This window comes from Aspergillus pseudotamarii (genome assembly GCF_009193445.1).
Source record: "Aspergillus pseudotamarii strain CBS 117625 unplaced genomic scaffold BDV38scaffold_83, whole genome shotgun sequence".
Lineage (NCBI taxonomy): Eukaryota > Fungi > Ascomycota > Eurotiomycetes > Eurotiales > Aspergillaceae > Aspergillus > Aspergillus pseudotamarii.
Window position 1 is genome coordinate 23,020 of NW_022475097.1, and position 16,344 is coordinate 39,363.

Genomic DNA, 16,344 nt, shown 5'->3' on the forward strand with positions numbered 1-16,344 from the left:
TGGCTTGAATACATACCTACAATATGCGAAAGGAATACCCCGAAGAAGTGGTCTTGTCTGAAGATAATAGCTTTCTCCAACCAGAGTCCGAGCTAATACCACCGGCAACACGGAGGTGCCTCTCCCGTCTAGGTTCAAGCGAGAGAGGCGTTATTGAGCGTATCTACACCCGGAAGCAAGACCGACCAATGCTTGACATACTAGCTCAAGTGCTCCAGCATCAGAGCCTGCAGCCCGGCTTTACGGCGGGCAAAATCAATAGGCTGCTCCGGATGAAGTCTCCTGATGTATGTCTTGATTACTCTTAACCGACTACTACAGTCATTGATCCTAGGTAACACTAGGAGCTTGCTCACTACCTTCGACATATACTAGATACATAGACATTGATCATGGGGGCTGGAAACATGGGAGATTTAGATCCCGAGTCGGTGGAAATGCTGCAAGGACGGTCACCGGTGTGGTCCACTAATGACCATGTGTACATCTCTCAGTTGCTCAGATCTGGCTCCTTGATGCCACGGGTGACAGACCAAGCAACACGTAAAGCAATTGGGCGTCGAGTCTTATCCATCTCGAGGATAATGCCGTCGATGTACACTTTTATGGAAGATACAAAGTACTTCTTGCCCTGTGCTCTGGCCTTACGCAGGCTGATTCCGGATGGCCCGAGAGACACGATCCGGAAATCTCTCTGGCATCAGTTTCGCCCACGGCGACGGTCTCGGCATACTGGTCAATCAGGATTTCTACAGGCATATCGGCGTCTTTGGTTGTATACAGTACAGCATTTCCCTATCTTAATCGGGGCAATGCCATTGCTCGACCACCGAGGTGCAGAGAGAAGGCTCTATCGATCGCAAGAGGAATCGCAAAGATGCTGGGCCACGTTTTCCCTTATTCGCCCACCGCTAAGCACAACGTACAGCGCTTCCGTCTACGAGACCACTACAGCGCTATCTAGCAGAAGGCAGTCACCGGAGCCATTCACCGCACTGGTTGAGATGACAAAATATGGAAATCTAAATCCGTATTATTCCCCAGATTTAAGAGCAAAGTCTCTTTCAAGCGCCTGTTCCTTGGATATGTCATTAGAATATGAGCAGCCACCAGCAGCGCCAGGACTACTTGGTGAAAAAACAATTCACAAGCCACAGGACTACACGGCACCTTTAAAATCACTATCTGGTGATAAGGGTATTCTATATGAGATTGGTATTCCTGCTACTGTTTTCTATCTGCCACTGGCGCGTGTGGATCGCCTATTTGCCCAGTATTCTCAAAATCATGCGAATCACCGGTATGCGATTATTGCTCAGGATCGATTATGTCCTATCCACCCTGCAGCAGTGCCTTCTCATTTAAGATCTACCGTGGTGGTAACTGGGCCTAACCTGGCCTAGCTTCATACAGCCAAGTGCAAAAACAGCTTCACCAATTTGCACTCTTCTCTTAATCCAGGGCCCCACCGCCAAGACTCTAGCCTAAAAAATGGGTACGTTGAAATGGACCTTTACATATTACGTCATGAGGTCTCTGTTTAACATGACCGTCGATTGCCCCTTGGAATGGAGGCAAACCGTTCAGCCCATGTTCTGCAGCCTACTCTAGAAGCTGACAATGTCTGATATTTCACCCCTAATTCCTGTGGTCGAGTACCGGCTTCCCGGCTTATCAGGAACCACTATAATGGGCACTCTTGTCAAAGCTAAACCTGGTAAGAAAGGAGTCATAAGCTTGTAGTGCATACTCTGCGAGATACGATACGTCTATATTTATTGCTCTTTGACTTCAATGTTTGCATGTCGAATATGGCTTTGCGCACTTTCTTTTCTAGGTCCCATGACATCCAGACTCCGTTCAAGGAAGTCTTCAAAATTTTGATATCTGGATTTTTGCTAATTTCGTCTCACAAACGCTTTGGGCTCTGCAAAGAACTCTTCAATTGGATTAAGATCAGGCAAGTACGGTGGTAGATACAACAGTTTGACACCAGTATTTGAGCACAGCACTTGTATCCGCCCAGTATAGTAAAACAATGCGTTGACTATAATAAGAACAGACTGGCTCTGGCCATCAGCTGTAATACTGAAGAAGCTGTTTAACAAAATCCTCGAATATATTCGCATCATTCCATCCTTGGAAGACTCGCGACATCAAAATACCATCCTAGCAATATGCGGGAAGAATCTGGCATCGCCGACCCCACTGGAAAGAGGAAACATGGACAGGTGACACTCTGTGTAGAGACCAGCCTGATTTATCTACATAGGCTAGGTGATACGAGCGGAAATCTAACATTTGGTACAGATAGTGATCCCACAGATCCGCGTTTCTTTCTTGTGCTACCTTTCGAGCCACTTTCTTTGTCCAACCTTGTGTTCGAAGGGCGCGACTGACGGTGTACGTCGTTAGGAGCACATTGAATTCATCGTACAGGAACTCTGCCATCTTGTCCAGGTATAGATCCGGTTTCTCTAGCAAATAGTCGCAGAGCGTTTCAAGCATGATGGGCGTAATCCTAGGAGGACGGCCGCCAAGGATCAAGGGTGCTCAGACATCGCCAAACATTCGGAGATTCGCACTGATCGTTATGATCGAATGCTTGCTGCAGCCAGCCGCTTCTGCCACCTGAGAAGTAGACAGCGACTTGCTGCTGATCATATCACGGGTCATAACAAGCTGGGATGGTACAAGCCGTGGCTGCCATAATCGACATGTCATGCTCTTAATCAAGTTGGTGAGGTTGGCTAGGGACACAGGCAACTGAGATGGGTCTGGGTCGGTTCGGGCCGACAGTAGAACTAGGTAGTGCATGCTCAACCAGTCATAGTGGTGTGCTGGTTATGAAACTGCACGATTAGTCAGTTTAGTTTATGTGCATGGAATTTGAATTACAGCCTCGCGCCTGAGGCCTAAATTACCCCGCTTCAGCTCGTCAGAAAATGCCCAGCCTATATTTCAGACCGGAGGTCTTACACCCGGGTCGCCATCGTACATATCTGTGTGGGAATATGATTTGATGCTGTGTCCGTCCAAATGGATGGTGTATCCTCAACGGCGAGCGTCATCGCCGTTATTCAACTGACGGGAAGCCTCGTAAAGCTTTGCGGGGGCTACATTCAGGAGGTGAACAATGCGCGAAACGATATTCTAACCATGCAAAAGGCGATTGTAAGTCTCGAAGGGACACTGCAAGACCTGAAGAGCTTCCTTCAAAGTGATAGCGGAAGGGCGCTGCCCACATCCTCGCGACTAGTTAGCGATATTGCGCATTGCCTCTCCGACCTCCAAGCCTTGGAAGTAAGACTTGATCCAGGAAGGGGGAAACGTCTGATGAGGAAAGTGGGATTGCGAGCCTTAAAGTGGCCCCTGAAACGCACAGAGACTAAGGGCATTGTGAAGAACATGGAGAGATATAAATCTTCATTCCTCTTATCGTTACAGGTGGATCAGACGTAAGTTCATCATTCAGAATACTCCAGCTCTGTACAATTTACTCATGATCTGTATAGTTCTATGATGGCTGGTGTCTCCCGGAATACAGATCGTATCAATCAACATATTGATCTTGTGAAGTTGGAAGGGTCAGTAGAGGCAGGGTTTGAGTCATTCTCCGATCGAGACGAAGTCCAATGTCTCCAAGGCACTAGGACGGAGCTCCTCCAGAAGATAATGAAATGGTCTATTTCACCATCCCCAAAGAGCATTTTCTGGTTAAAGGGAATGGCTGGGACGGGAAAATCCACAATATCTCGGACTGTGGCAAGGTCGCTCAGGGACACAAACAATCTAGGTGCCAGCTTCTTCTTTAAGAGGGGTGACGGGGACCGAGGAAACGCAAAGAAGTTTTTCCCGACGTTAACAAGGCAATTGATGCTCTGGAACTCTGAGCTGAGGTTTGGTGTACAAAAGACACTCAATCATGACCCTGACATTACATCAAAATCACTCAGGGAGCAGTTTGAGAAACTGCTCCTTCAACCGCTGCTCAGACTTGACTAACTCGGCCGACAACCTCAAATCGCTGTGCTGGTGGTTGACGCTTTGGATGAATGTGAAAATGATCAAGATGTCCGAAACATTATTCGATTGCTACCTCTTCTGCGGAAGGCAAAATCAGTTCGCCTTCGGATCTTCTTGACCACCAGGCCTGAACTCCTAATCAGCCTTGGATTTTCAGAGATTGGGAACCATGAATATCAGGACCTAGCTCTTCATGAGATACCTGAAGAAGTAACCAGATGCGATATATATTTATTCCTACAAGACCGATTTGCAAAAATCAAACATGATAGAAGAATCTCCGAAAACTGGCCTAGCAATGACGTCATCCAAGAACTGGTCAAGATATCTGTTCCACTGTTTATTTCAGCTGCCACTGTATGCCGTTACATTGAAAATTCAAAATGGGAACCCAAATTGCGTCTTACAGAGCTTCTAAAGGACCAAGCGAAGTATGTGTCGAGAATGGATAAGATATATCTGCCAATTCTGATGCAACTACTCAATGACCAAGAGAGTGATGAGTCAGAACAGCAGCAGCTTCTACAAGAGTTCCAGGATATTGTAGGTGTCATCATCCTTCTTGCAGTTCCGCTTTCTATAAATACACTATCACTATTTCTTGGAATAGGAGCAGACCAGATCAGGAATCGATTGGATTCATTCCGATCGGTCTTAAGCATCCCCGAAGACCGAGATCAGCCTGTTAGGATTCTACATCTGTCGTTCCGGGACTTTTTGATCCAGTTTAGAACGAAGTTTCGTGTGGACGAGCCAAGCAAGCACAAAGACATTGCTAAATCATGTCTCAGAACTATGCGGAGTCTTCTACATAAAGATATCTGCAACCTTTCAAGCCCTGGAACGCGTAGGACAGAAATCAATTTTCGAATTATTCACCAGAATCTACCACCGGAGTTGCAATATTCCTGTCGCTATTGGATACACCATCTTAAGCAAAGTCAGGCTTCGTATGAAATAGAAGATGTGCAGCTATTCCTCCAGAAGCATTTTCTGCACTGGATGGAAGCAATGAGCCTGCTGGGTCTTATATCGGAGATGGTGGGTATGCTTGATCTTCTCCATACAGTTATACCTGTAAGTATATAGCAGGGCAGCTATTTGTGATTTAATACTAATAGGCACAGGGTGATGATGATTCTGTATTGGCTGACTTTCTACATGCTGCAAAGCACTTTGTTCAGAAGAATCGTCGGATAGCCGACGAAGGACCACTCCAGGTTTATCACGCAGGCTTAGTATTTGCACCCGCAATAATCCGTAATGAGTTCAAGCAAGACCTTCCTAGTTGGATATGCCAGTTGCCAGAAGTTAAGGAGAATTGGACTGCAGAATTTCAAACTCTTGAGGGCCATTCAGGCTCAGTTCAGTCAGTGGCCTTTTCACCTGATATGCGGCTGCTGGCGTCCGGTTCCAATGATGAGACAATCCGGCTCTGGGACCCGGCAACAGGTGCCCTACAGCAGACTCTCAAGGGTCATTCAGGCTGGATTAATACGGTAGTCTTCTCACCTGATGGCCGGCTGCTGGCGTCCGGCTCCGATGATAACACAGTGCGGCTCTGGGACCCAATGACGGGTGCCCTACAAGAAACCTTGAGTATTGATGGAACTGTTACTGAACTTGAATTTTCTAAAGATGGTTCATATCTCACCACTAACCTAGGATCATTCAAGATTCAATCTAGATGTGGCAATCCTATCTTCAATTCACTCAATATGAATCCAGAGGTATCTATACAGCGTGGTTATTGGATAGCTTTGAACGGGAAACAAGTATTATGGCTTCCTCCTGAGTCTCGGCCGTCTTGTTCGGCGATAAAATCAAATATGCTTGCCTTGGGGCATGCGTCAGGTCGGATTTCCTTTATAGGATTTCGGATATAATAGACTTTAATTAATTTCCGGTTTCTTCCTTTCACTATTTCCTGATCTCTTTCCAGAAGGGGGTCCTGGGAGAGGAACAGGATTTATTTAGACTTCACTATCTTCTAAAACATGCTGTATGCTTCCTCTAGATTTCAATACAGTGGCGAATCCATAGGGTCCAGTCGCCACCAGTCTATTTCGCTGATTAAAGCGCATTTCGGAAATTCATAGAATTCTAAATTTCTTTGACTATCGATTTAATCATAGTCGAGTTATTCTATACTCCTACATATGAATAATCATACTCATAATTCAGTCAAAATTGTAGCTTCAGAACTTAATTGGTGGAGCTGCTCGCCAAACGTTGATGCTCACATGTTGCATGCAGAGCCCAATAACCCGCACTCAATTTCCCGGCTAGTGTCTTGGCAATGGGGCCCTCAGTTAATGAAAGAGTGCAAATCAGTGAAGCTGGTTTTGCACATCTCTGTAGTAAGAATGCTATACATGAACATAAATATAAGGACTCGACCCTACATGTCTATTATAATTAAGGAAGACTCTCGGGCTGCGTCATCACTGTTAATTATTTCCACTCCAAGCACTGTTCAACAAATATGTGTATTCTTTCGTATGCGCGGCAGATAGCTACATTAGGATACACAGCCGTTCTTCCCTGAGCTTTCAAAAGTATTCAAGCACTATTTGTCTGATCATTAGGCTTGTGTGGATACTATACCTTGTTAAAAAGTAAGAGTACACCAGTAAAATTCCATAGCAGATTGCTACAGTATCAATTAAATCCTTTTGCATATGTTCTCCCTGTCAGGCTCGAAGAAACCCAGGCCAGGAAAGCTCTGCCTGTATCTTTAAACCAATGGAGTATAATGGCTCTGTGGGAGGTCTATTTGTGGTAACCAGCGATCGCAGAAACATCATTACTTGCCGCCTCGAGCCGCTCAACCAACTTTAGGGGACGGCGTTCACGTAGTCTTCTATCATAATCGCGCAGTCCTTTCCAGGTCGGGCGATAAGATGCACGCATCTAGATAAGAGATAGTCAGTGTCTGTGCAATCAATCATATCGATAGACGTAAGGAAGTGACAGCGTACTATTTGGCGGTCTAAAGAGCCGAATAATTCAGATTCCGAAGATCGAAAAACATTGCTCCGAGCTCCAGTGCAGATTACTACCCACACATCAACACCGAATCGGCTGAGCTCGCTGCATTTTCGGAAAATAGTTTCCCGACGCCGGGAGATATTGCGAAGGCCTGGAATTCTCTCCCTCTTTCGGTACATAGTACAGTAGATGTTCTTAACAGACATAAGTGCATATGTCAACAATTAGTAACGGGAGGCAGGGCAATATATATTTTGATAATAATTTGTCCCACATTGCAAGGGATTTGTGAATCGATACCGAATCATGTGGGAGATAGTGTCCAAAGTCTCCGTTTTCCGAGATTACCCGTAGATACCTGTCCGGGAACTAGTCTACAAGTAGCTTAGCGTACCACTGGTGATACACTAAGATAGTGGATAGTTGCGCTAAGTGGAGAGAGTTAAAGGGCGGAATACGCAATGAACAGTAGGCATATTGTTCATAACGCTGGGATTCTGCCAGGGAATTTATCATGTAGAAACCTAACGACACCCGTATTACTAAAATAAGATACCCAATAACAACTTTTACTACCAGATAACATATAAGCTAACAGTCACTTAAAGCGCGGAATTACTAATTTAATTGAAATCTTCCCTTTGCATTTCTTTCTGCTTCTTATATTTCGGCAGTTGTATATAGTTTATATATGGTAAACCAACATTACTGTACTTACGATGAGGATTATTTATAACACTTAAGTAGAAAGAACACACAATTAATATTCTCCGAGATCTAGAATGATTTACATAAGAGCATCTTTCGATGTTTTTTATCAGCCCTATGTTAGCAATATGAAGGCGCGTTTTCATTATATGCATTCTTGAGGGGTCTCTTTGACAGTAAATATAAAGCAGGGCTAACTCGTCCCTATTCGGCCATAGAATTTGGTGCTTCGTTTATTGTTATACAAGTAGATCTCTTTCTACTATTTATTAATACTTTTTTCTGTTTGGAAATGCATTCCGAGATTTCTAAGCCTACCCTGGCAAATATTACAGAAACAGTGACTAAGGTTCGAATCGCAGGGGCATATAGTCGGCCAGAAAAACGCACTACATTTATATCACGCGGTGGTAACTCTGGGATGGAAGATGCCTTGTCTCCAGTCACCTCCCAGAGGAAAGATGTCTGGAAAAAGCGAATGGTGGTGCTAATTTCTATCGGTCTTTTCGTAGCATCGCTGGTGGCAGTGATTTTGGCTATTATTTTCCTATGTAGTCCAATAGTCAAGAAAAGAGGCATTGCAACCATTCATGTTCGTCGTACATACTAGCTACTCATCAGTGCCATTATCTCTGTGCTTATGCTGATCTTTCTTCCTAGATTAACTGGACAAACCACCTTCCACAGCCACATACCATCAAGCATCGCGGGCTGCCGGATTCTCTGCCACCTAGTGCACAAGACCTAACCGACAATATGAAGACTGTTATTGAAAGCACACCAACCACGGTTTTAACAAGACCTGTTGAAGTGGCCACAATGGTAACAGACGGGGTTGAAACCCTCGCCACAGCAGCTGCTCGTATACCCGGATTACATCTAGGACTCGATAGTGTTCCTCAGGCGATCTCTATTGGCACCGAACAACTGTGCATCGAGTTTAATTCAAACCGAACTGAATGTCACTCACTTCCCGCAAATATATCTACTACGTTGCCAGCGCCAGTGGAATCCGTTCTTGGGGACACTTTCGAACGTCTGCAAACTTTTGGAGATCAGGCCGCCGATAGGGTTCTCGGAAGTGCACGACCTGCAGTACTAGTGGGCCTTTGTCTAATGCTCGTTAATATGTTAGCAACAATGCTTTTCGCGACAGGACTATGGTCCAGCTACAAATGGGTGAATTGCGCAGCGATGGCGGTGCCGAGTGCAGGGTGTCTTGCGTGTTTTATTGTCTCAACAATCTTCATACTCGGGCTTCAGTCAGCGATTCAGAAGGTTGTCCACAGCGGCTTGCCCCTGATTACCCCTGGGGATGAGGGACCAGCGGGGCAGTATAGTGTGGGGGCCATGTGCATTGCTGTGGTGATATTTGGATGCACTCTTGCGTTCGGGGCCATATGACTTAGTGTGCCCTGCTATTCTTGACGACTAAGTAGTACTTACTTCTGTTCCTTCTTTATTCTTGTGATTCTGATTAGATAGTACAAATATGGTCATACATTAAATAGCTACAGTAACGCGAGAATTATTTGGTTCCACTAGCTAATCTACCCTTTATACAGACGCGTCCGAAATGTCCTTCCATCAGTTCTACATTCAGGTTGATTTTCAAACCCTACCGTACCTGATCACCTGACGCCCGCCTCCACATGACGCCCGATTTCCTATGAAAACCGGAGTTAAAGATGAAGCTCTACAACCACATATATTGCTTACTATCGTGTGATTTCTTGGTGGTTTAGTATTTGAACTATATAGAAAATATATCACTATTTTAATGATCCCGAAAGCGCGCAGGTAGACGGATCTGCCTACCCCGACGATTTACACTATATGAAGCCTCTGCAACAACAACCTCATTTTGATCACTAATATCCTTCCTAATTTTTGGAGTTGACGGTATAGAGGCCTTAGCCTTGCCTTTAGCAGCCTGATTCATATCATTTTGAAGCTGTAGATTAGCTTTTTTGATAAGCTTTTCTTCTTCCTTTTGGCGTTGCTTTTGAACGTTTGTCTGCTCACGTATCTCCTTATTTAAAGCTCGGATTCTCTTGCGTTCTTCTATTAGAAGCTGCTTTTCTTTCTTTTCCTGTTCCCGACGAAGCTTTCTATCTTGCTTGGCAGCTTTATCAAGTTGTATAGCTTCATCTTTCTGAGCCTGAAGATCCCGAGCTTCTTGAATCTTATTAGGTGAGTAAAAGATTGCATTACCATCTTCCAAAGCACGTAAATCAAATGGAAGTGGTTTCCCACGCTGACGTTTCTTCTGCTCATTCTTTAAAGCCTTTTCAAGACCTGAACAACGCAGCTTAAGCAGAATATTCTCGGTAGAAAGAGAATACATGGTAGAACTGAGCTTTTGAGCCTTTTTATCATAGATATCAGAAACTGTCTGCTGAAGAAGCCTTTCAATACGTCTCCAATCTTCTGCACTTAGGACAGAATTAGACGAATCACTAGATGATGGTCTAGTACTATTCTTTTTAGTAAAACGTATCAATATCCTTTCAGGATTCCAAGGATATAAACCAACAGAATCCCATGCACTTTCAATATTTTTCTTTGATAAAGCAGTATTCCACGCTGGCCAAAAGAGCTGAAAGAAGTCTCGTTTTGTGACATGACTTATTCCTTGACAATCATGTAAAAATTGCTCCAATTCAGCGCTGTACGCTGTAGACAAAGGACCAAAGATACTGACATCCAGCGGTTGCAGTGTATGCGTAGAATGAGGTGGATAGATAGCCAAAAGGATCTTATTCTTATCGCAGAAGTTAATAAACTTCATTGTTATATGAGATCCGTGGCCATCAAGGATTAGAAGCCTCCAACGCCTTCGAGCCTTTTCCTTTGTTTCTCGATCAAAGATATTGGTAAGCCAGGCATATCCAATATCATCATTCGTCCAGCCACTAGGGGATGATGCAAAAAAGCATGTGTGATGCTCAGGATTGAAATCCTGAAGCCAGGAATCCTGGATATTACCCGAGACAGCTTGATATATAAGACCCGGGGAAAGAAAGCTTCCATCTGCAGAGATACAAGCAATTGTAGTAATCCATTCTCTATTCCCATCCTGAAGGCGTTGCTTGAACCCCCCCTGCTCAAATTTAGAACGAGAAAAGATTCTTTTGCCTTTTGATAATACTCCGATAAGAAAGCCTTTCTCATCCATATTGTACATATCTTCAGGCTGTATGTCATATTTCTCAAGCTTTTTAGCTATTAGCTCAAATTAAAGCGAGTATTTATATGCTGAATCAGCTCGCTTGCGTTGGGAGTCAATCCCAGTTATATAGCGGGCAGTAAGCTGATCATTATATGTCTTCAAAAATCGAGTTGGCCACTGTTTTCCTGGCTTTTTTCCAGTAATTTCCTTAGCGAAGTTTCGTAGCATCTCAAGCGTAGGGGGAAGGCCTTTATCAGTTAGATCATTGATCCATTTTATGAGTGTTTTGGCCTGCTCGTTGTTGAGGATTCGTTGATTATTATATTGCTCTGCTCGAGTATGTTGGACACCACGATGACGTCGAGATAGTGTAGACCTGCTTATACCATACTCTTTGGCAGTTTTTGTGTAATTTATCTTTTCTCCTGGCCTGAGGCTTTCGATCACAGCTATCGCTGCCTCAATTGAAGCCATATTGACAGAGTTATGATGATTTGAAAAGTATCGAAAAGTCGGTGTATATCAAAAAATGGGGCGTCAGGTGGGGCCGGGCGTCAGGTGATTAGGTACGGTAATCCCGGAAGCTTAAATATATCTATAGTTGTATTTGCGGCGTATCATTGGATATCTCTAGGAATAGGGTTTTGTGCTAACCGAATACGGGAGAGGATTAGGGTTTGAAAATCAACCTGAATGTACAACTGATGGAAGGACATTTCGGACGCGTCTGTACTCTTGAGTAGCTGGTAGAGTATATCCAATGATTGAGACTGTTTCCATATACTCATTGTATACTCACTGGGGGTAGGTGTTGGAACAGGTGCCATATGATTGACTAGCTGTTAATAGCCTCACAGGCCCTTCTGTATGGGTAACTATATATACTAAAGTATGACGATAACTACCAATGCTGACTTTTAGAGTTACCTCATCTCTCAGAGGTTAAGATTCCCATCCTCATAAGCTCTGTGTTGCGCCACGGAGCGAAGCGTAGCAAGCATTACGCAGGGCTGCGTGAAAGGATCTGGGATCTTATTGGTCTACGTATCAGGGTTGTGATTCGACGAGAACTGCACCATGAAGTTACTTTCCGCTTTATGGTATCTCTATGATCAATCCAGGCCTATTTGATAAATTTAGGCGGTTTGCTAGAGCTAGGCAATCTAGATTTGAGCTGGGCCTAGTAACAGTGTATGCAGCTGGGGGATAATCCTCCTGAGATAGGCTGTCGTATTAGTCCGTCGTACGGATCATGCGCCATCCCCTGCCAACATATAAACACCTGACATCCCAAAACTCTGAATAGAAGGTACTCATTTGCCGTATTCCCCTTACCATGTATTCATCTGGCATAAGATATATATACTAATGGGCGAGGCCGGATTCACCCTGGAAAATAAGCCGGATGGTACAGGCTGTCCGGAAACTGGTGTCACCACTTATACTCTTTGATTGTTTCCGCAACCCTAAAGTGAAACAGCACTAATCCCACTTGGGATATTACTTCGGAGCATAATTTTCCCGTGTATGTATTGTAAAATACAAAGAGGTATCATAACCGGTATATTTTACCGGAGGACAACAAGTACGTGTCATCCGTTGGATATTCTATGTCTGGATAATAAACTTATTGGTAACGACCTTGGCCATCAAGCACTACATAGTGTAGTTCAGAATGGCCCCTAATCTGGTTCAATTAACGCTCAACCTTATCCAGGATATTTGAAATCTTGTCAACGAACTACATCCCAGATAACAGAAAATATGCAATATTTTGTGGCTGTCACATTGGCTACGCAGCAATGGATATAATTGGTGACTGTTGCTGATCCTAATTACCCCGCACTGACAACTCACCACGTCCGAGCAATACTCCTCAAATGTACAGTAACACTCAGGAATGATACTGCTTGTATATTCTTTATTTCCAAAATTCACCGACAACACATTCGCACACCCGTTGGAAAGTAGACCATGACCGATCCTCAAAAGTTCGCCTATAGCGATTACACCGTAGGCTGGATATGTGCCTTACCTGAGACCGAGTTAGTGGCCGCTATAGCCATGTTGGATGAAAGACACCCTGTTCTTCCAGCAACTGATCTGCACGATGCGAATACATATGCCCTTGGTCGGATCGGTGACCACAATGTGGTGATTGCTTGCCTGCCAGCAGCAACAACAGGCAAGGTATCTGCGGCTAATGTGGCCAAAGATATGATCCGTAGCTTTCCAGCTGTCAGATTTGGCTTAATGGTTGGAATTGGCGGTGGGGCACCATACTATGGTGCAGAAGGGAATGGCAACTCTATAGGTGTTGAAGCAAAGGAGGATTCAGAGGACTCTGAAGACGATATGGAAGATATAAGAGATATCCGATTGGGCGATGTGGTGATAAGCCTCCACTCAAAATCATCGGATGCTGTTGTGCAGTACGATTTTGGGAAGTCATTGCAGGAAAGTGAGTTTATACAGATTGGCGGCAAACTGAACAAACCCCCAAACATTGTTTTGGGCGCTGTTGCTCAGCTCAAAGCACAGTATGAGCTGAAAGGACAAAATAATATCTCTAAAACATTGGCGGATATGATATCGAGCTATCCAGCACTCGGAAAAAGGTTTCAGTATCCAGGATCTCAGAAGGACTTTCTCTTTAAGTCAGATTTTGTTCACGAAGCGGGAAAGAAAACTTGTAAGGCTTGTCGCAGCCAGAACAATAACCTTGTAAAGAGAGATAGTCGGTCTGATAACTCTCCACAATTACATTACGGGACCATCGGATCAGCGGATCAAGTGATGAAAGATGCCGTCCTAAGAGATAGATGGGCACGGGAGAAAAGTATTATCTGCTTTGAAATGGAGGCTGCTGGTCAGTACTACAATCCATCTGGAAGAAGAATCTCAGTATCTTACTTCTGATTAGGACTCATGGACTCATTTCCTTGCCTTGTCATCCGAGGCATATGTGATTATGCTGATTCCCATAAGAACAAGGTCTGGCAGCCGTACTCTGCGGCGACAGCGGCATCCTATGCAAAAGAAATTCTTCACATTATTTCGGGACAGGGAGTCGTGAATATGGATCCAATCAAACAGAGTATGTCAAGCTCAACTATATATTCTATTTACTCTATTACCTTTTTTAATAGGATAATCTATTAATTGGTTCTTAAGTCGAGAGATCTATAAGAGAAGTGCATTGTGCTGTCGAAAACACAAGTGCTACAGTCCAGGTCCTCAGTATTGACAGCAAGCACAAAAAGGTCTTTGACAAACTGCCATATGTAGAAGGCTCGAGTTTTGATGCGTTGGATGCTGAGCATGAGGTGAGATGCCATCCTGAAACGAGGGTTGACTTGCTTCACCAGATCCTTGAGTGGGCAAAAACTCCAAACCAAGAATGTATATTCTGGTTGAACGGTATGGCAGGAACTGGGAAGTCAACCATTTCTCGAACTATAGCCCAATTATTTAAGGAGAAGGGCCAACTCGGGGCTAGCTTCTTCTTTAAACGTGGAGAGGGGGGCCGTGATTCTGCCAAAAGGTTCTTCACCACAATTTGCGCACAGCTTCTGCTTCAAGTTCCTGCATTAATTCGCCACGTTGAATTAGCCATTGACACAGACCCATATATATCAGGTAAATCGATAAAAGAGCAGTTTAATAAACTGCTCCTTGGGCCACTTCTCAGCCTGGACCAAAATAAGCCCACGACCATCGTGATTGTGATCGACGCATTGGATGAATGCGAACATAAGGATGACATACGGGCTATACTTCAGCTTTTGCCTCAGCTGCAGGGATGTACAACTAGGCATATCCGAATATTCCTAACAAGCCGGCCTGAACTGCCAATCCGTCCCATTTTTGAGGAAAGTAACAATCATCGATGTCTAGTCCTCCACGAGCTTTCTAACACTGTGGTTGAAAAGGATATCTATGTCTTTCTTAAACACGAACTTTTAGGGATAAAAAGAAGGCGAAAAATCTCTGGTGAATGGCCAGGTGATGATGTTCTTAAAACTTTAGTGAAGAGGGCGGTTCCGTTGTTCATTTCCGCAGCCACTGTTTGCCGTTTTGTTGATGACCCAAAATGGCGCCCAGAAAAGCGTCTTCAGACTATTCTTGAAGACCCAGCAGCAACCTCAGGCTCCCAGATGGACAGAACATACTTGCCTGTTTTAAATCAACTTCTTTTAAATGCAAATGAGAGAGAGATCAAGCAGCTGAAGCAAGAGTTTCAGGATATAGTTGGGGTTATTATTCTTCTTGCGACTCCGCTTTCAGTCAATACCCTCTCCCAACTGATTAACTTACCTAGTGTTGATGTTAACAATCGCTTGGACGGATTCCACTCAGTTCTCAGCGTGCCAGAAAATATTAACGCGCCGGTCCGGATTCTACATCTATCATTTCGAGACTTTCTTATCAACACAAAGAGCACATTCTACGTGGATAAGCAAGAGACACATAGAAAGATAGCATCACATTGTCTGCGTGTTATGGAAACCCGACTTAAACACAATATCTGTGGCCTAGCAAGTTACGGAACAGAACACAAGGATATCGACTCTCAGGTTATCAAGCAGCACCTGACGGCTGAATTGCAATACTCCTCCCGCTACTGGGTGTATCATCTTGAACAGAGTGAAGGTGGTATCTCCGAGTCTGAAATTCTCTCCTTTCTAAGGAAGCATTTCCTTCATTGGTTAGAAGCACTGGCTTTGATCGGAAGTATATCTAATACAATAGAAATGATAGATATACTGAAATCAAATACATGGGTAAGTTTTTTGGAACCCTACAGTTAAGCAGTGACTGATACATATTATAGAAAAGCATTGGTACTGAGATTTCAGACTTTCTCTATGATGCAAAAAGGTTTGCTCTTCAAAATACTTATATAGCTGGTATTGCTCCACTTCAACTCTACGGCTCTGGACTGGTGTTTACACCTACCCAAAGTATTGTAAGAAAGACTTTTTTTAGCGAAATAATAAGACAAATACAGAGTCTACCGATTTTAGAGGATTCTTGGAGCCCAAGCTTACAGACACTCGAGAGCCATTTAGGTTCAGTCTTATCAGTGGCCTTCTCGCCCGATGGGTGTACGCTGGTGTCAGGCTCGCGCGACCATACTATCAAGCTCTGGGATACAATGACTGGCACAGAGCGCCAGACCCTCAAGGGCCATTCGAGTTGGGTCAAATCAGTGGCCTTCTCGCCCGATGGGCGTACGCTAGCATCAGGCTCAGGCGACGATACTATCAAGCTCTGGGATACAACGACTGGCACCGAGCGCCAGACCCTCAAGGGCCATTCGGATTCGGTCCAATCAGTGGCCTTCTCGCCCGATGGATATACGCTGGCGTCAGGCTCGAGCGACGATACTATCAAGCTCTGGGATACAATGACTGGCACAGAGCGCCAGACTCTCAAGGGCCATT

The 16,344-nt window shown here is 44.4% G+C and overlaps 5 protein-coding genes across 5 annotated transcripts; 4 read left to right on the top strand and 1 right to left on the bottom strand.

Moving 5' to 3' along the window:
• Window positions 1–23: 23 nt before the first annotated feature.
• BDV38DRAFT_287736 (uncharacterized protein) lies at window positions 24–1,403 on the top strand (the record flags this gene model as incomplete). Its single annotated transcript, XM_032060929.1, has 2 exons — window positions 24–287; window positions 384–1,403. 2 exons carry the CDS (start codon window positions 24–26, stop codon window positions 1,401–1,403), a joined length of 1,284 nt encoding a protein of 427 aa, XP_031908483.1.
• A 1,580-nt stretch (window positions 1,404–2,983) lies between these two features.
• Window positions 2,984–4,238, top strand: BDV38DRAFT_210749 (uncharacterized protein). The gene is made up of 2 exons (XM_032052606.1): window positions 2,984–3,458; window positions 3,516–4,238. The coding sequence occupies exons 1-2, from the start codon at window positions 3,040–3,042 to the stop codon at window positions 4,003–4,005; spliced, it is 909 nt and encodes a 302-aa protein (XP_031908484.1). The 5' UTR covers window positions 2,984–3,039; the 3' UTR covers window positions 4,006–4,238.
• An 849-nt stretch (window positions 4,239–5,087) lies between these two features.
• Window positions 5,088–5,789, top strand: BDV38DRAFT_261171 (uncharacterized protein). The gene has a single exon (XM_032056002.1). It carries the CDS (start codon window positions 5,290–5,292, stop codon window positions 5,527–5,529), a length of 240 nt encoding a protein of 79 aa, XP_031908485.1. The 5' UTR covers window positions 5,088–5,289; the 3' UTR covers window positions 5,530–5,789.
• A 460-nt stretch (window positions 5,790–6,249) lies between these two features.
• BDV38DRAFT_261173 (uncharacterized protein) lies at window positions 6,250–7,288 on the bottom strand. The gene is made up of 2 exons (XM_032056003.1): window positions 7,008–7,288; window positions 6,250–6,939 (listed from the first exon to the last, which is right to left on the bottom strand). The coding sequence occupies exons 1-2, from the start codon at window positions 7,221–7,223 to the stop codon at window positions 6,799–6,801; spliced, it is 357 nt and encodes a 118-aa protein (XP_031908486.1). The 5' UTR covers window positions 7,224–7,288; the 3' UTR covers window positions 6,250–6,798.
• Window positions 7,289–12,871: 5,583 nt separating this feature from the next.
• On the top strand, window positions 12,872–16,267 carry BDV38DRAFT_287740 (uncharacterized protein; the record flags this gene model as incomplete). The annotated part of the gene is made up of 5 exons (XM_032060930.1): window positions 12,872–13,766; window positions 13,821–13,994; window positions 14,072–15,681; window positions 15,732–15,866; window positions 15,960–16,267. Coding segments are annotated over 5 exons (3,122 nt in total), but the record flags the coding sequence as incomplete, so codon positions are not given.
• Window positions 16,268–16,344: the final 77 nt, after the last annotated feature.